Source organism: Pristiophorus japonicus, chromosome 9, assembly GCF_044704955.1.
Source record: "Pristiophorus japonicus isolate sPriJap1 chromosome 9, sPriJap1.hap1, whole genome shotgun sequence".
In the NCBI taxonomy this organism is placed as follows: domain Eukaryota; kingdom Metazoa; phylum Chordata; class Chondrichthyes; family Pristiophoridae; genus Pristiophorus; species Pristiophorus japonicus.
The window spans coordinates 192,304,143-192,324,876 of NC_091985.1; the positions used below are offsets into that span (position 1 = coordinate 192,304,143).

The 20,734-nt window shown below is 50.6% G+C and overlaps 1 protein-coding gene across 3 annotated transcripts in view; it reads left to right on the top strand.

The window, feature by feature from the left end:
* Positions 1 to 20,734, top strand: part of LOC139273388 (high affinity immunoglobulin epsilon receptor subunit beta-like) — a 102,344-nt gene that overhangs the window by 37,127 nt on the left and 44,483 nt on the right. For 2 of the 3 annotated variants that reach the window (XM_070890234.1, XM_070890232.1), the window contains exons 2-3: positions 4,904 to 6,314; positions 17,648 to 17,792. In XM_070890234.1, coding sequence (XP_070746335.1) covers positions 6,268 to 6,314; positions 17,648 to 17,792 — 192 coding nt within the window. In that variant the 5' untranslated portion in view covers positions 4,904 to 6,267. The remainder of the gene's footprint in view (positions 1 to 4,903; positions 6,315 to 17,647; positions 17,793 to 20,734) is intronic. The other variant, XM_070890233.1, reaches the window with a different exon arrangement.

Sequence of the window (20,734 nt, forward strand, 5' to 3'; positions counted from 1 at the left end):
TAGAGGTGACAACACCAGAGAGAGATAGACGTGTGAACACCTGAGAGAGATAGAGGTCTGAACACATGAGAGAGATAGAGGTACCAACACCTGAGAGAGATAGAGGTCTGAACACCTGAGAGAGATAGAGGTGTGAACACCTGAGAGAGATAGAGGTGTGAACACCTGAGAGAGATAGAGGTGTGAACACCTGAGAGAGATAGAGGTGACAACACCTGAGAGAGATAGAGGTGTGAACACCTGAGAGAGATAGAGGTACCAACACCTGAGAGAGATAGAGGTACCAACACCTGAGAGAGATAGAGGTACCAACACCTGAGAGAGATTGAGGTGACAACACCTGAGAGAGATAGAGGTACCAACACCTGAGAGAGATAGAGGTACCAACACCTGAGAGAGATAGAGGTACCAACACCTGAGAGAGATAGAGGTGACAACACCTGAGAGAGATAGAGGTACCAACACCTGAGAGAGATAGAGGTACCAACACCTGAGAGAGATAGAGGTACCAACACCAGAGAGAGATAGAGGTACCAACACCTGAGAGAGATAGAGGTACCAACACCTGAGAGAGATAGAGGTACCAACACCTGAGAGAGATAGAGGTACCAACACCTGAGAGAGATTGAGGTGACAACACCTGAGAGAGATAGAGGTACCAACACCTGAGAGAGATAGAGGTACCAACACCTGAGAGAGATAGAGGTACCAACACCTGAGAGAGATAGAGGTGACAACACCTGAGAGAGATAGAGGTACCAACACCTGAGAGAGATAGAGGTACCAACACCTGAGAGAGATAGAGGTACCAACACCTGAGAGAGATAGAGGTACCAACACCAGAGAGAGATAGAGGTACCAACACCTGAGAGAGATAGAGGTGTGAACACCTGAGAGATAGAGGTACCAATACCTGAGAGAGATAAAGATACCAACACCAGAGAGAGATAGAGGTGTGAACACCTGAGAGAGATAGAGGCACCAACACCTGAGAGAGATAGAGGTGTGAACACCTGAGAGAGATAGAGGTACCAACACCTGAGAGAGATAGAGGCACCAACACCTGAGAGAGATAGAGGCACCAACACCTGAGAGAGATAGAGGTGTGAACACCTGAGAGAGATAGAGCTGTGAACACCTGAGAGAGATAGAGGCACCAACACCTGAGAGAGATAGAGGCACCAACACCTGAGAGAGATAGAGGCACCAACACCTGAGAGAGATAGAGGTGTGAACACCTGAGAGAGATAGAGGTACCAACACCTGAGAGAGATAGAGGCACCAACACCTGAGAGAGATAGAGGCACCAACACCTGAGAGAGATAGAGGTACCAACACCTGAGAGAGATAAAGATACCAACACCTGAGAGAGATAGAGGTCTGAACACCTGAGAGAGATAGAGGTGTGAACACCTGAGAGAGATAGAGGTACCAACACCTGAGAGAGATAGAGGTGTGAACACCTGAGAGAGATAGAGGTGTGAACACCTGAGAGAGATAGAGGTACCAACACCTGAGAGAGATAGAGGTGTGAACACCTGAGAGAGATAGAGGCACCAACACCTGAGAGAGATAGAGGCACCAACACCTGAGAGAGATAGAGGCACCAACACCTGAGAGAGATAGAGGTGTGAACACCTGAGAGAGATAGAGGTACCAACACCTGAGAGAGATAGAGGCACCAACACCTGAGAGAGATAGAGGTACCAACACCTGAGAGAGATAAAGGTACCAACACCTGAGAGAGATAGAGGTCTGAACACCTGAGAGAGATAGAGGTGTGAACACCTGAGAGAGATAGAGGTACCAACACCTGAGAGAGATAGAGGTGTGAACACCTGAGAGAGATAGAGGTGTGAACACCTGAGAGAGATATAGGTACCAACACCTGAGAGAGATAGAGGTGTGAACACCTGAGAGAGATAGAGGTGTCAACACCTGAGAGAGATAGAGGTGCCAACACCTGAGAGTGATAGAGGTGTGAACACCTGAGAGAGATAGAGGTGTGAACACCTGAGAGAGATAGAGGTGTCAACACCTGAGAGAGATAGAGGTACCAACACCTGAGAGTGATAGAGGTGTCAACACCTGAGAGAGATAGAGGTACCAACACCTGAGAGTGATAGAGGTGTGAACACCTGAGAGAGATAGAGGTGTCAACACCTGAGAGAGATAGAGGTACCAACATCTGAGAGAGATAGAGGTACCAACACCTGAGAGAGATAGAGGCACCAACACCTGAGAGAGATAGAGGTGTGAACACCTGAGAGAGATAGAGGTACCAACACCTGAGAGAGATAGAGGCACCAACACCTGAGAGAGATAGAGGTACCAACACCTGAGACAATATACTTGAGAGAAGCATACTTGTGAGAGAGGAGCTTACACCTGAGGGAGTTGCTTATACCTGAGGGAGGAGCACATAACGAAGAAAGGTGCATATACCTGAGCCAGGATATCGAGTGGAGCAAACATCCCAGAGACGAGCTTACACCAAAAAAGGATACCCGAGAGAGATCGAAGAACATGCATCTGTGAGAGTGGTGGAAATACCTGCCTGGGAAATAAATAAAGACATGAACGAGATTTGAACAAATACAGGAATAAGAACATAAGAATTAGGAACAGGAGTAGGCCATCGAGCCCCTCGAGCCTGCTCCGCCATTCAACAAGATCATGGCTGATCTGGCCGTGGACTCAGCTCCACTTACCCGCCCGTTCCCCATAACCCTTAATTCCCTTATTGGTTAAAAATCTATCTATCTGTGACTTGAATACATTCAAATGAGCTAGCCTCAACTGCTTCCTTGGGCCGAGAATTCCACAGATTCACATCCCTCTGGGAGAAGAAATTCCTTCTCAACTCGGTTTTAAATTGGCTCCCCCGTAATTTGAGGCTGTGCCCCCTAGTTCTAGTCTCCCCAACCAGTGAAAACAACCTCTCTGCCTCGATCTTGTCTATCCCTTTCATTATTTTAAATGTTTCTATAAGATCACCCCTCATCCTTCTGAACTCCAACGAGTAAAGACCCAGTCTACTCAATCTATCATCATAAGGTAACCCCCTCATCTCCGGAATCAGCCGAGTGAATCGTCTCTGTACCCCCTCCAAAGCCAGTATATCCTTCCTTAAGTAAAGTGACCAAAACTGCACGCAGTACTCCAGGTGCGGCCTCACCAATACCCTGCACAGTTGCAGCAGGACCTCCCTGCTTTTGTACTCCATCCCTCTCGCAATGAAGGCCAACATTCCATTCGCCTTCCTGATTACCTGCTGCACCTGCAAACTAACTTTTTTTGGGATTCATGCACAAGGAAACTTGGGGGGTGTCAGGACCACCCTCCAGGAGCTGCCTGTCTTTTACAGGGACCTCATCAGGGTCTGGAACAAAGTCTCCACCAAGCGCAGCTCTCCGCCGGCTGGAGTGGCGGCTGTCCTGCAGGAGCCGCTGCTCGGGAATCCGTACCTCCACGGCCGAGGTTTTATGTGGCGGTCGGAAGAGAGGGCTGTGGCGGGTGAGGTGACCAGGGTCAGGGACCTGCTCGATGGCGGAGGAGCGGGCTGGATGGCGCCAGGCACGCTGGCGCGGCGCCTAAATTCAACCGACGTCCGCCACGCGGCCGAAGCCATCGAGTCGCTAAAAACAGCTCTGGGCCCTGACTCCGTTAGGTGCATCGAGGAGGCTCAAGCACGTGGGGAGATCCCGTCAGAACTGACCCCCGTCCGGACGGAATTCCTCATTGGCGCCAAATCCCGGAACCTCCCTCGGGGGCCGGCGCCTCACAACTTGAGCCGCCTCGGGGAAATCCCCTCCGTGCCTTTCAGTTCCGCGCGGAGGGGTTTCCTGTACGGGCTGCTCCTCCACACTCTCAACTTTGCCATCCTCGCCGGCCGTCCGGACACGCCATGGCGTACCATCTTGCCATCCGGAGGAGGCGGGGGTCCCCGATGGAGGGCACTCTACGCGGGGGTCCTCCCACTATTCATCGGGGACTTGGCCTGGAGGGTGGTGCACGGAGCAGTGCCGTGCAACAAATTTTTAAGCCGGTTCACGGACTCCCAGGCCGCCTGCAATTTCTGCGGTCTGGAGGAGTCCGTGTTCCATGTTTTTACTGAGTGCACGAGGTTGCAGCCCCTGTTTCATTATCTAAAGGGGCTGCTCCTGAAATTCTGGCTGCACTTCAGTCCCACTCTCCTGATCTTTGGGCACCCTGTGCGGAGGGGAGCGGGTAGGTCCGAGGGCCTCCTCGTAGGACTGCTCCTGGGCACGGCCAAGGGTGCCATCAGCCGGTCCAGGCAGCGGGCGGTCGAGGGGGTCGTTCAACCTGACTGCCTGCCTCTCTTCCGCGCGTACATCCGCGCCAGGGTGTCCCTGGAGATGGAGCACGCGGTGTCCACCGGTACGCTCGCGGCCTTCCGCGAGAGGTGGGCACCGGAGGGACTGGAGTGCATCATCACGCCCGGCAACCAAATTTTAATTTGATTTTACGTTTTAAAGTTTAATTTGTTTTAATTGCCGGTGCTTTTAGTGTCCCCCTCCCCTTTTATAGGGGGCACTGGAAAAAATTTGATTTTAGCGCCCAAAAAAAAAAACCAAAAAAAAGAAAACCACAAAAAAAAACCACAAAAAAGAAAAAAAAGGCCTTGTAAATGTCTGCTGTGTCATCCAGGGCGGGTGGCACGGTTTAATGTTTTATGTTTTACAGGTAGACTCTAAAAGAGTTTCATGCACAAGGACCCCCAGGTCCCTCTGCACTGCAGCATGTTGTAATTTCTCCCCATTCAAACAATATTCCCTTTTACTGTTTTTTTTCCAAGGTGGATGACCTCAAATTTTCCGACATTGTATTCCATCTGCCAAACCTTAGCCCATTCGCTTAACCTATCCAAATCTCTTTGCAGCAAACAACTCCGATTTGAGAAGGAGAATAGGGCACCTGAGAGAAGCGGGATGAGGATATACAACCTGAGAGTGGAGTAATCAACCCAAGGGAACGACTAGTGAGAGACAGAGCTTACAGCATCTATGAGAGGAACTTACACCTGAGAGAGGCAAAAACATTTGAGATAGAAGATTGCCTTACTTGAAGGGGAACGGGGTACAAATACTTGAGATTACAGCATCCGAGAGTGGGGAACAATACCTGAGGGAGAGGATTACAACATGTGAGAGAGATAGAGGGACACAACACTTGAGAGAGAGGGAACAGCTGAGAGCAAATACAGTAACTAAGAGAAGGTACTGTTCCTGAGAGAAGGGACTGTACCCGAGAGAGAGATTACAGCCAAAAGCATACAGCACCTGTGAGAGGTGATTATCTTTGAGGGAGGAGCATTCACCTGAAAGAAGCATATACTTCTTTGCAGAGCATTGCGATCGGGGCCCAGGAGAGGCGTGAGGACTGTACACTTCTGAGAGACGCATACAACACCTGACAGAGGAGTAGACAACACCTGGAAGGAGAGCATACATGTGAGAGAGGAGCATAGAGCACCTGAGAGTGGAGGGAACACCTCAGAAAGAGTGATATTCACCCGAGAGAGTGATATATACCTGAGAGTGATATACACCTGAGAGTGATATATCCGAGAGAGTGATATACATCTGCAAGAGTGATATACAACAATTGAGAGTGATTTCCACATGAGAGAGTGATATACAACACCTGAGAGAGTGATATACACCTGCAAGAGTGATATACAACAATTGAGAGTGATTTCCACATGAGAGAGTGATATACACCTGAGAGAGTGATATACAACACCTGAGAGTGATAAACACATGAGAGAGTGATATACACCTGAGAGTAATATACAACTCCTGAGAGAGTGATATACACCTGCAAGAGTGATATACAACACCTGAGAGAGTGATATACATCTGAGAGTGATATACACCTGAGTGATACACCTAAGAGAGTGATCTACACCTGAGAGAGTGATATACACCTGCAAGAGTGATATACAACACCTGAGAGAGTGATATACACCTGAGAGAGTAATATACATCTGAGTGATACACCTGAGAGAGTGATATACAACACCTGAGAGAGTGATATACATCTGAGTGATACACCTGAGAGAGTGATATACAACACCTGAGAGAGTGATATACAACACCTGAGAGAGTGATATACATCTGAGTGATACACCTGAGAGAGTGATTATACACCTGAGAGAGAATCATATACCTGAGAAAGAGACTACAACGCCTGGGAAACGAGAAAATCAAACACCCAGAGCGTGAATTCACCTGAGCAAGCGTGATGAACCTGAGAGAGGATGCCACTGATAGAGAGGATTCAAGCTCCGAGTGAGTATTAATTGGAGATGACAAATATTTAACCTATTTGTGTGACATTACTCTGTGCACTATTTTAATGCAGGTCTGAAGACAAAGCCCCAACCTTTCTGATGGAGCCATTTTGGACTAATAGGGAGGTTCCCTGGCAGTGACATGTGTTGGGCTCTCGGAGGGGCAGTACTGAGGGAGCGCCACACTATCGGAGGGGCAGTACTGAGGGAGCGTTGCACTGTCGGAGGGGCAGTACTGAGGGAGCATCGCACTGTCGGAGGGGCAGTACTGAGGGAGTGCTTCACTGTCGGAGGGGCAGTGTTGAGGGAGTGCTGCACTGTCAGAGGGACAGTACTGAGAGAATGTTGCACTATCGGAGGGGCAGTACTGAGGGAGCAACTGTGGGAGGGGCAGTACTGAGCGACCAATCTGTTGAATCTTCTGATGCCAGCTGGGGAGGCATTAGGGGCTTACAACAGACCTCACCCTCTCCGGGGTAAGAGGAGTACAATTAGCCAGCTTTCTGTGAGCCATGATAGAAGTGCGGGCATTGGTCGAGGACAGTTTGTGTCATAGGAGCAGGAGTCGGCCATTTAGCCCCTCGAGCCTGTTCCCCATTCAGTGAGATCATGGCTGTTCTGTGACCTAACTCCATATTCCTGCCTTTGCCCCATATCCCTAAATACCTTTGGTTTACAAAAATCTATTCTTCTTCGATTTAAAATTAACAATTTACCTATTAATAAATGGCCATTTGTGGAAGAGATTGCCAAACTTCTGCTACGGTTTGCGTGTTGAACTGTTTCCTAATCTACATATAGATTGGGCTAACCTAACTGGTAGCAATGCGGTGGAGGAGGATTTCCTGGAGTGTATCAGGGATGGTTTTCTAGACCAATATGTCGAGGAACCAACCAGAAAGCTGGCCATCCTAGACTGGGTGATGTGTAATGAGAAGGGACTAATTCACAATCTTGTTGTGCGAGGCCCTTTGGGGAAAAGTGACCATAATATGGTGGAATTCCTTATTAAGATGGAGAGTGACAAAGTTAATTCGGAAACTAGGGTCCTGAACTTGAGGAGGGGTAGCTTCGACGGTATGAGGTGTGAATTGGCTAGAATGGACTGGCAGAGGATACTTAAAGGGTTGATGGTGGATAAGCAATGGCAAACCTTTAAAGATCACCTGGATGAACTTCAGCAATTGTTCATCCCTGTCTGGAGTAAAAATAAAACTGGGAAGGTTGCTCAACCATGGCTAACAAGGGAAATTAAGGATAGTGTTAAAACCAAGGAACAGGCATATAAATTGGCTAGAAAAAGCAACAAACCTGAGGACTGGGAGAAATTTAAAATTCAACAGAGGAGGGCTAAGGGTTTAATTAAGAAGGGGAAAATCGAGTACAAGAGGAAGCTTGCAGGAAACATAAAAACTGACGGTAAAAGCTTCTATAAATATGTGAAGAGAAAAAGATTAGTAAAGACAAACGTAGGTCCCTTGCAGTCGGATTCAGGTGAATTTATAATGGGGAACAAAGAAATGGCAGACCAATTGAACCAATACTTCGGTTCTGTCTTCACAAAGGAAGATACAAATAACCTTCCGAATGTACTAGGGGACAGTGGGTCTAGTGAGAATGAGGAACTGAAAGATATCCTTATTAGGCGGAAAATTGTGCTAGGGAAATTGATGGGATTAAAGGCCGATAAATCCCTGGGTCCTGATAGTCTGCATCCCAGAGTGGCCCTAGAAATAGTGGATGCATTGGTGATCATTTTCCAACAATCTATCGACTCTGGATCAGTTCCTATAGACTGGAGGGTAGCTAATGTAACGCCACTTTTTAAAAAAGGAGGGAGAGAGAAAGCGGTAATTATAGACCGGTTAGCCTGACATCAGTAGTGGGGAAAATGTTGGAATCAATCATTAAGGATGAAATAGCAGCACATTTGGAAAGCAGTGACAGGATCGGACCGAGTCAGCATGGATTTATGAAAGGGAAATCATGCTTGACGAATCTTCTGGAATTTTTTGAGGATGTAACTAGTCGAGTGGACAAGGGAGAACTAGTGGATGTGGTGTATTTGGACTTTCAAAAGGCTTTTGACAAGGTCCCACACAAGAGATTGGTGTACAAAATCAAAACGCATGGTATTGGGGGTAATGTACTGACGTGGAGAGAGAACTGGTTAGCAGACAGGAAGCAGAGAGTCGGGATAAACGGGTCCTTTTCAGAATGGCAGGCAGTGACTAGTGGGGTGCCGCAGGGCTCAGTGCTGGGACCCCAGCTCTTTACAATATACATTAACGATTTAGATGAAGGAATAGAGTGTAATATCTCCAAGTTTGCAGATGACACTAAACTGGGTGGCGGTGTGAGCTGTGAGGAGGACGCTAAGAGGTTGCAGTGTGACTTGGACAGATTAGGTGAGTGGGCAAATACATGGCAGTTGCAGTATAATGTGGATAAATGTGAGGTTATCCATTTTGGGGGAAAAAAACACAAAGGCAGAATATTATCTGAATGGCGGCACACTAGAAAAAGGGGATGTGCAACGAGACCTGGGTGTCATGGTACATCAGTCACTGAAAGTGGGCATGCAGATACAGCAGGCGGTAAAGTTGGCCTTCATAGCTAGGGGATTGGACTATAGGAGCAGGGAGGTCTTACTGCAGTTGTACAGGGCTTTAGTGAGGCCTCACCTGGAATATTGTGTTCAGTTTTGGTCTCCTAGTCTGAGGAAGGATGTTCTTGCTATTGAGGGAGTGCAGCGAAGGTTCACCAGACTGAATCCCGGGATGGCAGGACTGACATATGAGGAGAGACTGGATCAACTGACCCTTTATACACTGGCGTTTAGAAGGATGAGAGGGGATCTCATAGAAACATACAAGATCCTGACAGGACTGGACAGGTTAGATGCGGGAAGAATGTTGCCGATGTTGGGGAAGTCCAGAACCAGGGGACATAGTCTTAGGATAAGGGGTAGGCCATTTAGGACTGAGATGAGGAGAAACTTCTTCACTCAGAGAGTTGTTAACCTGTGGAATTCCCTGCCGCAGAGAGTTGTTGATGCCAGTTCATTGGACATATTCAAGAGGGAGTTAGATATGGCCCGTACGGTTCAGGGGATCAAGGGGTATGGAGAGAAAGCGGGAAAGGGGTACTGAAGGAATGATCAGCCATGATATTGAATGGTGATGCAGGGTCCTAGGGCCGAATGGCCTACTCCTGCACCTATTTTCTATGTTTCGATGTTTCTAACTTTACTCCCGAAGACATGGCTCGAATTTTTAGACTCTGTCCCCTAGTCCTAACTCCCTAAGCTGTGGAAATAGTTTTTCTCCACCCTATCCGTTCCCATTAATATTTTTAAAACTTTGATCAAATCACCCCTTAACCTTCTGATTTCCAGTGAATACAACCCTAGTTTGTGTAATCTCTCCTCGCAATTTAACCCTTGAAATCCAGGTATCATTCTGGTGAATCTACGCTGCACTGCCTCCAAGGCCACATCTACCTCTGGAACATCGCCCTGCCTCAGCCCATCTGCTGCTGAAACCCTCACCTGTGCCTTTGTTACATCCAGACTTGACTATTCCAAAGCTCACCTGGCTGGCATCCCATCTTCCACTCTCTGTAAACTTCAGTCATCCAAAACTCTGCTGCCCGTTTCCTAACTCGCACCAAATCCTGTGCACCCAGCAACACGCCCCGGTGATCACTGACCAACATCGGCTCCATTTTCAAATTCTCATCCTTGTATTCAAATCCCATCGTGGCCTCACCCCTCCATATCTCAGCAACCTCCTCCAACCCTACACCCCTCCCTATCTCTGTAACCTCCTCCAACCGTTCAACCCTCCCTATCTCAGCAACCTCCTCCAGCCCTACACCCCTCCCTATCTCTGTAACCTCCTCCAGCCCCTACAACACTCCCTATCTCTGTAACCTCCTCCAACCGTTCAACCCTCCCTATCTCTGTAACCTCCTCCAACCGTTCAACCCTCCCTATCTCTGTAACCTCCTCCAGCCCTACAACCCTCCCTATCTCTGTAACCTCCTCCAACCGTTCAACCCTCCCTATCTCTGTAACCTCCTCCAGCCCCTACAACCCTCCCTATCTCTGTAACCTCCTCCAACCGTTCAACCCTCCCTATCTCTGTAACCTCCTCCAACCGTTCAACCCTTCCTACCTCTGTAACCCCCTCCAACCGTTCAGCCCTCCCTATCTCTGGAACCTCCTCCAGCCCTACAATCCTCCCTATCTCTGTAACCTCCTCCAACCGTTCAACCCTTCCTACCTCTGTAACCCCCTCCAACCGTTCAACCCTCCCTATCTCTGTAACCTCCTCCAGCCCTACAATCCTCCCTATCTCTATAACCCCCTCCAACCGTTCAGCCCTCCCTATCTCTGGAACCTCCTCCAGCCCTACAATCCTCCCTATCTCTGTAACCTCCTCCAACCGTTCAACCCTTCCTACCTCTGTAACCCCCTCCAACCGTTCAACCCTCCCTATCTCTGTAACCTCCTCCAGCCCTAAAACCCTCCCTACCTCTGTAACCCCCTCCAACCGTTCAACCCTCCCTATCTATGTAACCTCCTCCAACCGTTCAACCCTCCCTATCTCTGTAACCCCCTCCAGCCCCTACAACCCTCCCTATCTCTGTAACTTCCTCCAGCCCCTACACCCCTCCCTATCTCTGTAACCCCCTCCAGCCCTGCACTCCTCCAATTCCAGCCTCTTGTGCATCCCCCGATTTCCATCGCTCCAACATTGGCGGCTGTGCCTTCAGCTGCCTGGGCCCCTGAGCTCTGGAATTCCCTCTCTAAACCGTCTGTCCACCTCTTCTCCTTTAAGTACGTTCCTCTTTGACCAAGCTTTTGGGTCCCCCGCCCTAATATCTCCTTATGTGGCTCGGTATGAACTTTTGTTTGATTTACGCTCCTGTGAAGTGCCTCGGAACATTTTTACTGCATTAAAGGTGCGGTATAAATGTTAAGTCGTTGAGTGTTCCGCGAGTTATGACGTACATATATCGTGTCAAGCTTGCACCTCACGTGATAGTTAAAAAAAAACGAATGGGACTAAAGGTGGACAAGTCCCCTGGACCTGATGGCCTGCATCCTCGGGTCTTAAAAGAAATGGCTGTTGAGATAGTGGATGCATTTGTTGCAATCTACCAAGATTCCCTGGACTCTGGAGAGGTCCCAGCGGATTGGAAAACCACAAATGTAATGCCCCTATTTAAGGGCTCAATTTTCCCCAGTGATTTGCGCCGTTTTATTGGAGCAGGCTGCTTTTTTTGGCCTAAGTTAAAAAGCCACAGTTTCCTCAATCAAGCGTAACTCAGTTAGTGACGATTTCTTTAGGTACGTTTTTCTTTCAGCCAAAGGGGACGTAAGGCAAGTTTGGCCAGCTGAGAGTTACTCCAGTTCTTCTTAGGCCAGCGTATGTGGCCTCGGCAGAAAAACCTTCTGGACAGTTAAAGGAATTGGCGCAGGTAAGTGCAGCAGATGCCCAGACAGCAGGAAAGGTGGGAGAGGGAGAGATCGGGACTGGGAGAAGCGGACCGGCAAGCCCTTCGACCAGGATGGGGGTAGCGGGACCGGCTTTAATAGATTGGAGGTAAGTTGCTGCAATATATTTTAATGCGGTTTTTAAATTGCTTTAATGTGTTGGGAGCTGGCTGTATGTTTCACTTTGCAGCCTTGGCTTGCAATGTGTCCCTGGTTCCCGTGGCAACCCCGATCTTTTTGGCGCCGATCAAGGCTCCACCTCCAAAACTAAAGAACAGGTTAGGCCAGGCTAAAATGAAGAAATACAACTTAGAGCTTTTTTTTTGGCGTACTTGGGGCCCCCAAAAACGGGCATAACTCTTCAAGTTCGCCACAAAAAAGCTTTGGTGAAAATTGAGCCCGAAGAAAGGAGGGAGACAGAAAGCAGGAAACTATAGGCCAGTTAGCCTAACATCTGTGGTTGGGAAAATGCTGGAGTCCATTATTAAGGAAGCAGTAGCAGGATCTTTAGAAAATTATAATGCAGTCAAGCAGAGTCAGCGTGGTTTTATGAGAATCCTGGGGTTGCGATTGGATTTGGAGGCGGCGAGCGCTTCCAGTTCACCGTCATGGTCGCGGGTTCTGGCCGGTTGTGGGCAGTGTGCAGCCCGCGCCTTGGCTCCGGGTCCCGGAGTTAGCGGGATCGTGACACGGCTTGAGGTTCATTTGAATAAATGGGAAGTGGGAGCAGGGGTGGGCCGTTCGGCCCCTCGAGCCTGCTCAGTGGAGATCGTGGCTGGTCATCTGCCTCGATTCCTGCACTATCCCCATAATATCTAAAGTCCTATCGACCTGTCTTGGGTGTGCTCGGTGACTGGGCCTCCGCGGTCCTCTGGGGTGAAGAGTCCCGGGACTTCGCCGCGCTCTGGGTGAGGGGGTGTCTCCTCGTCTCGGTCCTGGATGGCCGACCCCTTGTTCTGGGACTGTGTGATCCCTGGCTCTGGACTCTCCAGCCAGGGGAAACATCCTCCCTACATCTGCCCTGTCGGGCCCTGTGGGAGTTTTGTGAGTTTCAGTGCGAGCATCTCATTCAACTAAATTCTACAGAAACCCGGAGATCTTTGTGGGAAGCTTACTTCTGGGCCAGTGGCGAATGCCTTCATTTCGCTGCTGGCTGCAAATTCTGGGCAATATCTTCGTCCTTCCAATGAGCTGTCGATTGTGGAAGTGGTGATTTTGTAGTCTCAGATGTTTCCTTCTGCAGAACTTCTTAGCAATGAATTAAAACACGGGAGTGTCTTTTAATTAGGTTTATTGTCTAAACTGACCATTGCTTTAAGGTTACTTTATTTTGGGGAGGGCACCAGTAAATGGGGGGAATAGGGCAGGCGCACTAGTAAATGGGGGGAATAGGGGAGGGGCACCAGTAAATGGGGGAATAGGGGAGGGGCACCAGTAAATGGGGGGAATAGGGGAGGGGCACCAGTAAATGGGGGGAATAGGGGAGAGCACCAGTAAATGGGGGGAATAGGGGAGAGCACCAGTAAATGGGGGGAATAGGGGAGGGGCACCAGTAAATGTGGGGGAATAGGGGAGAGCACCAGTAAATGGGGGGAATAGGGGAGGGGCACCAGTAAATGGGGGGAATAGGGGAGAGCACCAGTAAATGGGGGGGAATAGGGGAGGGGCACCAGTAAATGGGGGGAATAGGGAGGGGCACCAGTAAATGGGGGGAATAGGGGAGAGCACCAGTAAATGGGGGAATAGGGGAGGGGCACCAGTAAATGGGGGGAATAGGGGAGGGACACCAGTAAATGGGGGGAATAGGGGAGGGGCACCAGTAAATGTGGGGGAATAGGGGAGAGCACCAGTAAATGGGGGGAATAGGGGAGAGCACCAGTAAATGGGGGGGAATAGGGAGGGGCACCAGTAAATGGGAATAGGGAGAGCACCAGTAAATGGGGGGAATAGGGAGGGGCACCAGTAAATGAGGGGAATGGGGAGAGCACCAGTAAATGGGGGGGAATAGGGAGGGGCACCAGTAAATGGGGGGAATAGGGGAGAGCACCAGTAAATGAGGGGAATAGGGGAGGGGCACCAGTAATGGGGGGAATAGGGGAGGGGCACCAGTAAATGAGGGGAATGGGGAGGGGCACCAGTAAATGGGGGAATAGGGGAGGGACACCAGTAAATGGGGGGAATAGGGGAGGGGCACCAGTAAATGGGGGGAATAGGGGAGAGCACCAGTAAATGTGAGGGGAATAGGGGAGAGCACCAGTAAATGGGGGGAATAGGGGAGAGCACCAGTAAATGGGGGAATAGGGGAGGGGGCACCAGTAAATGGGGGAATAGGGAGAGCACCAGTAAATGGGGGGGAATAGGGGAGAGCACCAGTAAATGGGGGGGAATAGGGGAGAGCACCAGTAAATGGGGGGGAATAGGGGAGAGCACCAGTAAATGGGGGGAATAGGGGAGAAGCACCAGTAAATGGGTGGGAATAGGGGAGAGCACCAGTAAATGGGGGGGAATAGGGGAGGGGCACCAGTAAATGGGGGGAATAGGGGAGGGGCACCAGTAAATGGGGGGAATAGCGGAGAGCACCAGTAAATGGGGGGAATAGGGGAGAGCACCAGTAAATGGGGGGAATAGGGGAGAGCACCAGTAAATGGGGAGAATAGGGGAGAGCACCAGTAAATGGGGGGAATAGGGGAGAGCACCAGTAAATGGGGGGAATAGGGGAGAGCACCAGTAATTGGGGGGAATAGGGGAGAGCACCAGTAAATGGGGGGAATAGGGGAGAGCACCAGTAAATGGGGGGAATAGGGGAGAGCACCAGTAAATGGGGGGAATAGGGGAGAGCACCAGTAAATGGGGGGGGAATAGGGGAGAGCACCAGTAAATGGGGGGGAATAGGGGAGAGCACCAGTAAATGGGGGGAATAGGGGAGAGCACCAGTAAATGGGGGGAATAGGGGAGAGCACCAGTAAATGGAGGGAATAGGGGAGGGGCACCAGTAAATGGGGGGGGAATAGGGGAGAGCACCAGTAAATGGGGGGGAATAGGGGAGAGCACCAGTAAATGGGGGGGAATAGGGGAGAGCACCAGTAAATGGGGGGGAATAGGGGAGAGCACCAGTAAATGGGGGGGAATAGGGGAGAGCACCAGTAAATGGGGGGGGAATAGGGGAGAGCACCAGTAAATGGGGGAATAGGGGAGGGGCACCAGTAAATGGGGGGGAATAGGGGAGAGCACCAGTAAATGGGGGGGAATAGGGAGGGGCACCAGTAAATGGGGGGGAATAGGGGAGAGCACCAGTAAATGGGGGGGAATAGGGGAGAGCACCAGTAAATGGGGGGGAATAGGGGAGAGCACCAGTAAATGGGGGGAATAGGGGAGAGCACCAGTAAATGGGGGGAATAGGGGAGAGCACCAGTAAATGGGGGGAATAGGGGAGGGGCACCAGTAAATGGGGGGGAATAGGGGAGAGCACCAGTAAATGGGGGGAATAGGGGAGAGCACCAGTAAATGGGGGGAATAGGGGAGGGGCACCAGTAAATGGGGGGGAATAGGGGAGAGCACCAGTAAATGGGGGGAATAGGGGAGAGCACCAGTAAATGGGGGGAATAGGGGAGAGCACCAGTAAATGGGGGGAATAGGGGAGAGCACCAGTAAATGAGGGGAATAGGGGAGAGCACCAGTAAATGGGGGGGGAATAGGGGAGAGCACCAGTAAATGAGGGGAATAGGGGAGAGCACCAGTAAATGGGGGGAATAGGGGAGAGCACCAGTAAATGGGGGGGAATAGGGGAGAGCACCAGTAAATGGGGGGGAATAGGGGAGAGCACCAGTAAATGGGGGGAAATAGGGGAGAGCACCAGTAAATGGGGGGGAATAGGGGAGAGCACCAGTAAATGGGGGGGAATAGGGGAGAGCACCAGTAAATGGGGGGAATAGGGGAGGGACCAGTAAATGGGGGGAATAGGGGAGAGCACCAGTAAATGGGGGGAATAGGGGAGGGGCACCAGTAAATGGGGGGAATAGGGACCAGTAAAATGGGGGGGAATAGGGAGGGGCACCAGTAAATGGGGGGAATAGGGGAGGGGCACCAGTAAATGGGGGGAATAGGGGAGAGCACCAGTAAATGGGGGAATAGGGGAGAGCACCAGTAAATGGGGGGGAATAGGGGAGAGCACCAGTAAATGGGGGGAATAGGGGAGAGCACCAGTAAATGGGGGGGAATAGGGGAGAGCACCAGTAAATGGGGGGGAATAGGGGAGGGGCACCAGTAAATGGGGGGGAATAGGGGAGAGCACCAGTAAATGGGGGGGAATAGGGGAGAGCACCAGTAAATGGGGGGGAATAGGGGAGAGCACCAGTAAATGGGGGGGAATAGGGGAGAGCACCAGTAAATGGGGGGGAATAGGGGAGAGCACCAGTAAATGGGGGGGAATAGGGGAGAGCACCAGTAAATGGGGGGAATAGGGGAGGGGCACCAGTAAATGGGGGGAATAGGGGAGGAGCACCAGTAAATGGGGGGAATAGGGGAGAGCACCAGTAAATGGGGGGAATAGGGGAGAGCACCAGTAAATGGGGGGAATAGGGGAGAGCACCAGTAAATGGGGGGAATAGGGGAGAGCACCAGTAAATGTGGGGGAATAGGGGAGAGCACCAGTAAATGGGGGGGAATAGGGGAGAGCACCAGTAAATGTGGGGAATAGGGGAGAGCACCAGTAAATGGGGGGGAATAGGGGAGAGCACCAGTAAATGGGGGGGAATAGGGGAGAGCACCAGTAAATGGGGGGAATAGGGGAGAGCACCAGTAAATGTGGGGAGATGAGGACGAAAAGAATCTGCAAAGGGTTATATATAGACAGGCTAAATGAGTGGGCAAACTTTTTGCAGAAGTATAATGTGGGAAAGTGTGAGATTATCCACTTTGGTAGGAAAAATAATAAAGCAAATTATTATATAAATGGGGAGAGATTACAAAGTGCTGCAGTACAGCGGGACCTGGGGGTCCTTGTGCATGAAACACAAAAAGTTAGTATGCAGGTAAAGCAAGTGATCAGGAAGGTAAATGGAATGTTGGCCTTTATTGCAAGGGGGGATAGAGTATAAAAGCAGAGAAGTCCTGCTACAACTGTACAGGGTATTGGTGAGGCCACACCTGGAGTACTGCGTACAGTTTTGGTCTCCGTATTTAAGGAGGGACACACTTGCATTGGAGGCAGTTCAGAGAAGGTTCACTAGGCTGATTCGGGAGATGAAAGGGTTGTCATGAAGAAAGGTTGAGCAGATTGGGCCTATACGCATTATGTTTAGAAGAATGAGAGTTGATCTTATTGAAATGTATAAGATACTGAGGGGGCTGGACAGGGTAGATGCAGAGAGGATGTTTCCCGTCGTGGGGGAATCTAGAACTAGGGGGCATAGTCTCAGAATAAGGGGCCGCCCATTTAAAACTGAGATGAGGAGGAATTTCTTCTCTCAGAGGGTTGTAAATCTGTGGAATTCTCTGCCCCAGAGAGCTGTGGAGGCTGGGTCATTGAATATATTTAAAGTGGAGATCGTCAGATTTTTTGATTTTTGAGCGATAAGGGAGTAAAAGGTTATGGGGAGCGGGCGGGGAAGTGGAGCTGAGTCCATGATCAGATCAGCCATGATCGTATTGAATGGCGGAGCAGGCTCGAGGGGCCGATTGGCCGACTCCTGTTCCTATTTCTTATGTTCTTAAAGTTCCGTTTTCTGCAGTATGCATTGCAGCTCCCTTCAGTGAGGATTCGCTTCAGTTAGAAACACTCCGGGTCAGAAAATGTTGTGAAATCTGTTGCTCTTTTTCTAATTTTGCAGCTTGGATGATCCGACTACAGGCAACTGGGCCAATGATCTGCCAGCAACAGCCCCAGAGAGTGGAATGGTAACGCCAGCCCCCAGTGCTGTCACCACACCACCAAATACACCCAAGCTGCAACACCCTAACACCCTAACGTTCAGTGTAAGCACACCCAATCTGTTCGCCAAGCGTGCCCTGTAATCTGCAGGCAGTCATTGTATCTCGCTGTCTGTCTTTGCGCCCGCTGGGCATGTGCTCGCCGTTTCTCCGTCCTGTTTGTGTCCCTCTGCCCCATCCCAGCCCCTTCTCTCTCGCTGAGTGTATGTCAAGAGCGACTATGTGCTGCCCCGTGTCCTAACTCGCACCAAGTCCCATCACCCCCCCCATCTGTGCTCGCTGACCTACATTGGCTCCCAGTCCGGGCAGCATCTCCATTTTTAAGTTGTTATCCTTGTTTTCAAATCCCTCTATCACCTCGCACCCCTCCTTGTGATGTCTTTAATACTCTTATAAATGACGCCACGAGGTCTAGTATTGTACTTGAGCTGTTGTGACCTTAGTCCCATTTATTGTAACTCCAGAGTGAGGCACAAGCACAGTGGGCAGCCTTTTATACTGGGCCCTGCACACCTACGCAGGTGACCCTCAGGTCTCCCACTGCAATGCCCTCTGGTGGCACACCTTATGTGACTACAGTTAGTATACATGGTCTACACACATGACATTCCTTATGTCTGTAACCTCCTCTAATTTTGAAGTTAAAGCTGCTCTAGAGGGGAGCCTTTGAATGTTTATTTTATTGTTAAAGCTTACCGAGAAATTCTCCGCGATCCTCAGGGCTTCTAAATGTGCGTCGTTGTTGGAATAATGAATCCAGTTCCACTCAATTCCTGCAGCAAAAATCGCTGCTGAAGGAAGATGGATAAACCCAGAAACAAGAGTCGGCCATTCAGCCCCTCGAGCCTGCGATTTAAAAGAACCTCACCCACTTCTTGGAATAGTGACTATGGGCCCAAGTTTGCCCAGGAGTTGCTCCTATTTTTTTGGAGCAACTAGATTTTTTTTTGGAGTATCTTAAAAATTGCAATTCTGCCCATTTAATCTGCTCCATTCTAAGTGAGTTAGTTAAGTTTTTTTTTTAAGTTTAGTTTTTTTTTTCAAAAGGGGGCGTTACCAGCCACTTACGCCTGTTTTGGCCATTTAAGCAAGTTTAGACAGCTAAAAGTTACTCCAAACTAACTTAGGCCAGCGTATGTGGCCACTTGTGACCGCACAGAAAAACCTTGCTGTGAGCTAAGAAATCAGCGCAGGTAGCCAGAGATGGCGAAGCGGAGGGGGGGGGCGGGGGGGGGGTGAAGGGAAGTGAGAGGACCTTGCAAAGCACTAAACACCTTCACAACAACATTGAAGAAGCATAAGTACATTTAAAGCACCAAGCACTAAACAAAGCACAAAAATAAGCATTCAATAACAAATAAAAAATACAAGGAAGCTGGGAGGACCTGCTCCTAGCACCCAGACTTACAAAGCACAAAAAGCAACAAGCAATTAATTAACAAATAAAAAGTAGAAGGAACCCTGCACCAAACGCACCGAGACCAAAGTAATAAGCAATCAATCAATCAATAAATAACAAATAAAAAATACAAGTCCTACCTTAGGGCAGGCAGCGGGTCACCGATGAGGGAGCCCATTCGGCCAGGGCGAGGGGCCCCTCCCACACAGCCTGCAGAGCGTCACAGAGATTCGCACTGCCAGGAGCTACTGCACATGCGCGCACACTCTAGCGCGCATGTGCAGAGCTCCCGGCACTGTTTTCAACGTTGGGACCTGGCTCCGCCCCCCCTCCCCCCCCCCCCCCCTCTGGATTTGGTGCGCTACGCCGAAAGTCGAAGAAGCCCTGAGGAGTGCGGAGAATTCCTCGGTAAGTTTTAGGCGCGGTTTATCTTCTACAGAGTCGGCGCACCTCACGGAGGTGCTCCGTTCGAAGCGGGGGGGGCGGGGGCGGGGCCAAACTTGGGCCCATAGGATCTTTAACTTTAACAGCTCAATTTTAAAATTCTCCTCCTTGTGCTCAAATCCTTCGTGGCCTCGCTCCTCCCTATCTCTGTAACCTCCTCCAGCCCCACAATCCTCCATAATCTCTGCGCTCCTCCAATTCTAGCCACCTGGGCATCGCCGATTTTAAGCGCTCCACCATTGGTGGCCGTGCCTTCAGCAGCCCAGGCTTTTTAAGCTCTGGACTTCCCTCCCTAGACCTCGCTACCTTTCTACTCCTTTGAGACACTCCTTAAAACCTACCTCTACGATCCAGCCTTTGTCATCTGTCCTAACAGCTCCTTACGTCTCTCGGTGTCAAATCTTGTTTGTTCAGCGTTCCTGTGAAGCATCTTGGGACATTTTACGATGTATAAATACAATGTAGGGAGCAGGGTCGCCGGGGGGGAGGGGGGAGGCCACGGAGGGCTTTGAACACCAGGATGAGAATTTTAAAATCATGGCTTTGCCGGACTGAGAGCCAGTGTAGGCCAGCGAGCACGGGGTGGGGTGGGGTTTTGGTGGGTGGGGTGGGGGGGGTTTGATGGGTGGAGTGGGGGGGGGGTTTGATGGGTGGGGTGGGGTGGGGGGGTTTGATGGGTGGGGTGGGGAGGGTTTGATGGGTGGGGTGGGGTGGGGGTTTTGATGGGTGGGGTGGGGGGGTTTGATGGGTGGGGTGGGGGGGTTTGATGGGTGGGGTGGGGGGTTTGATGGGTGGGGTGGGGGGGGTTTGATGGGTGGGTGGGGGGGGTTGATAGGTGGGGTGGGGGGGGGGTTTGATGGGTGGGGTGGGGTGGGGGGGTTTGATGGGTGGGGTGGGGGGGTTTGATAGGTGGGGTGGGGGGGGGGTTTGATGGGTGGGGTGGGGTGGGGGGGTTTGATGGGTAGGGTGGGGGGGTTTGATGGGTGGGGTGGGGAGGTTTGATGGGTGGGGTGGGGTGGGGGGTTTGATAGATGGGGTGGGGGAGGGGTTTGATGGGTGGGGTGGGGTGGGGGGGTTTGATGGGTGGGGTGGGGGGGTTTGAGGGCTGGGGTGAGGTCGGGGGTTTTGATGGGTGGGGTGGGGT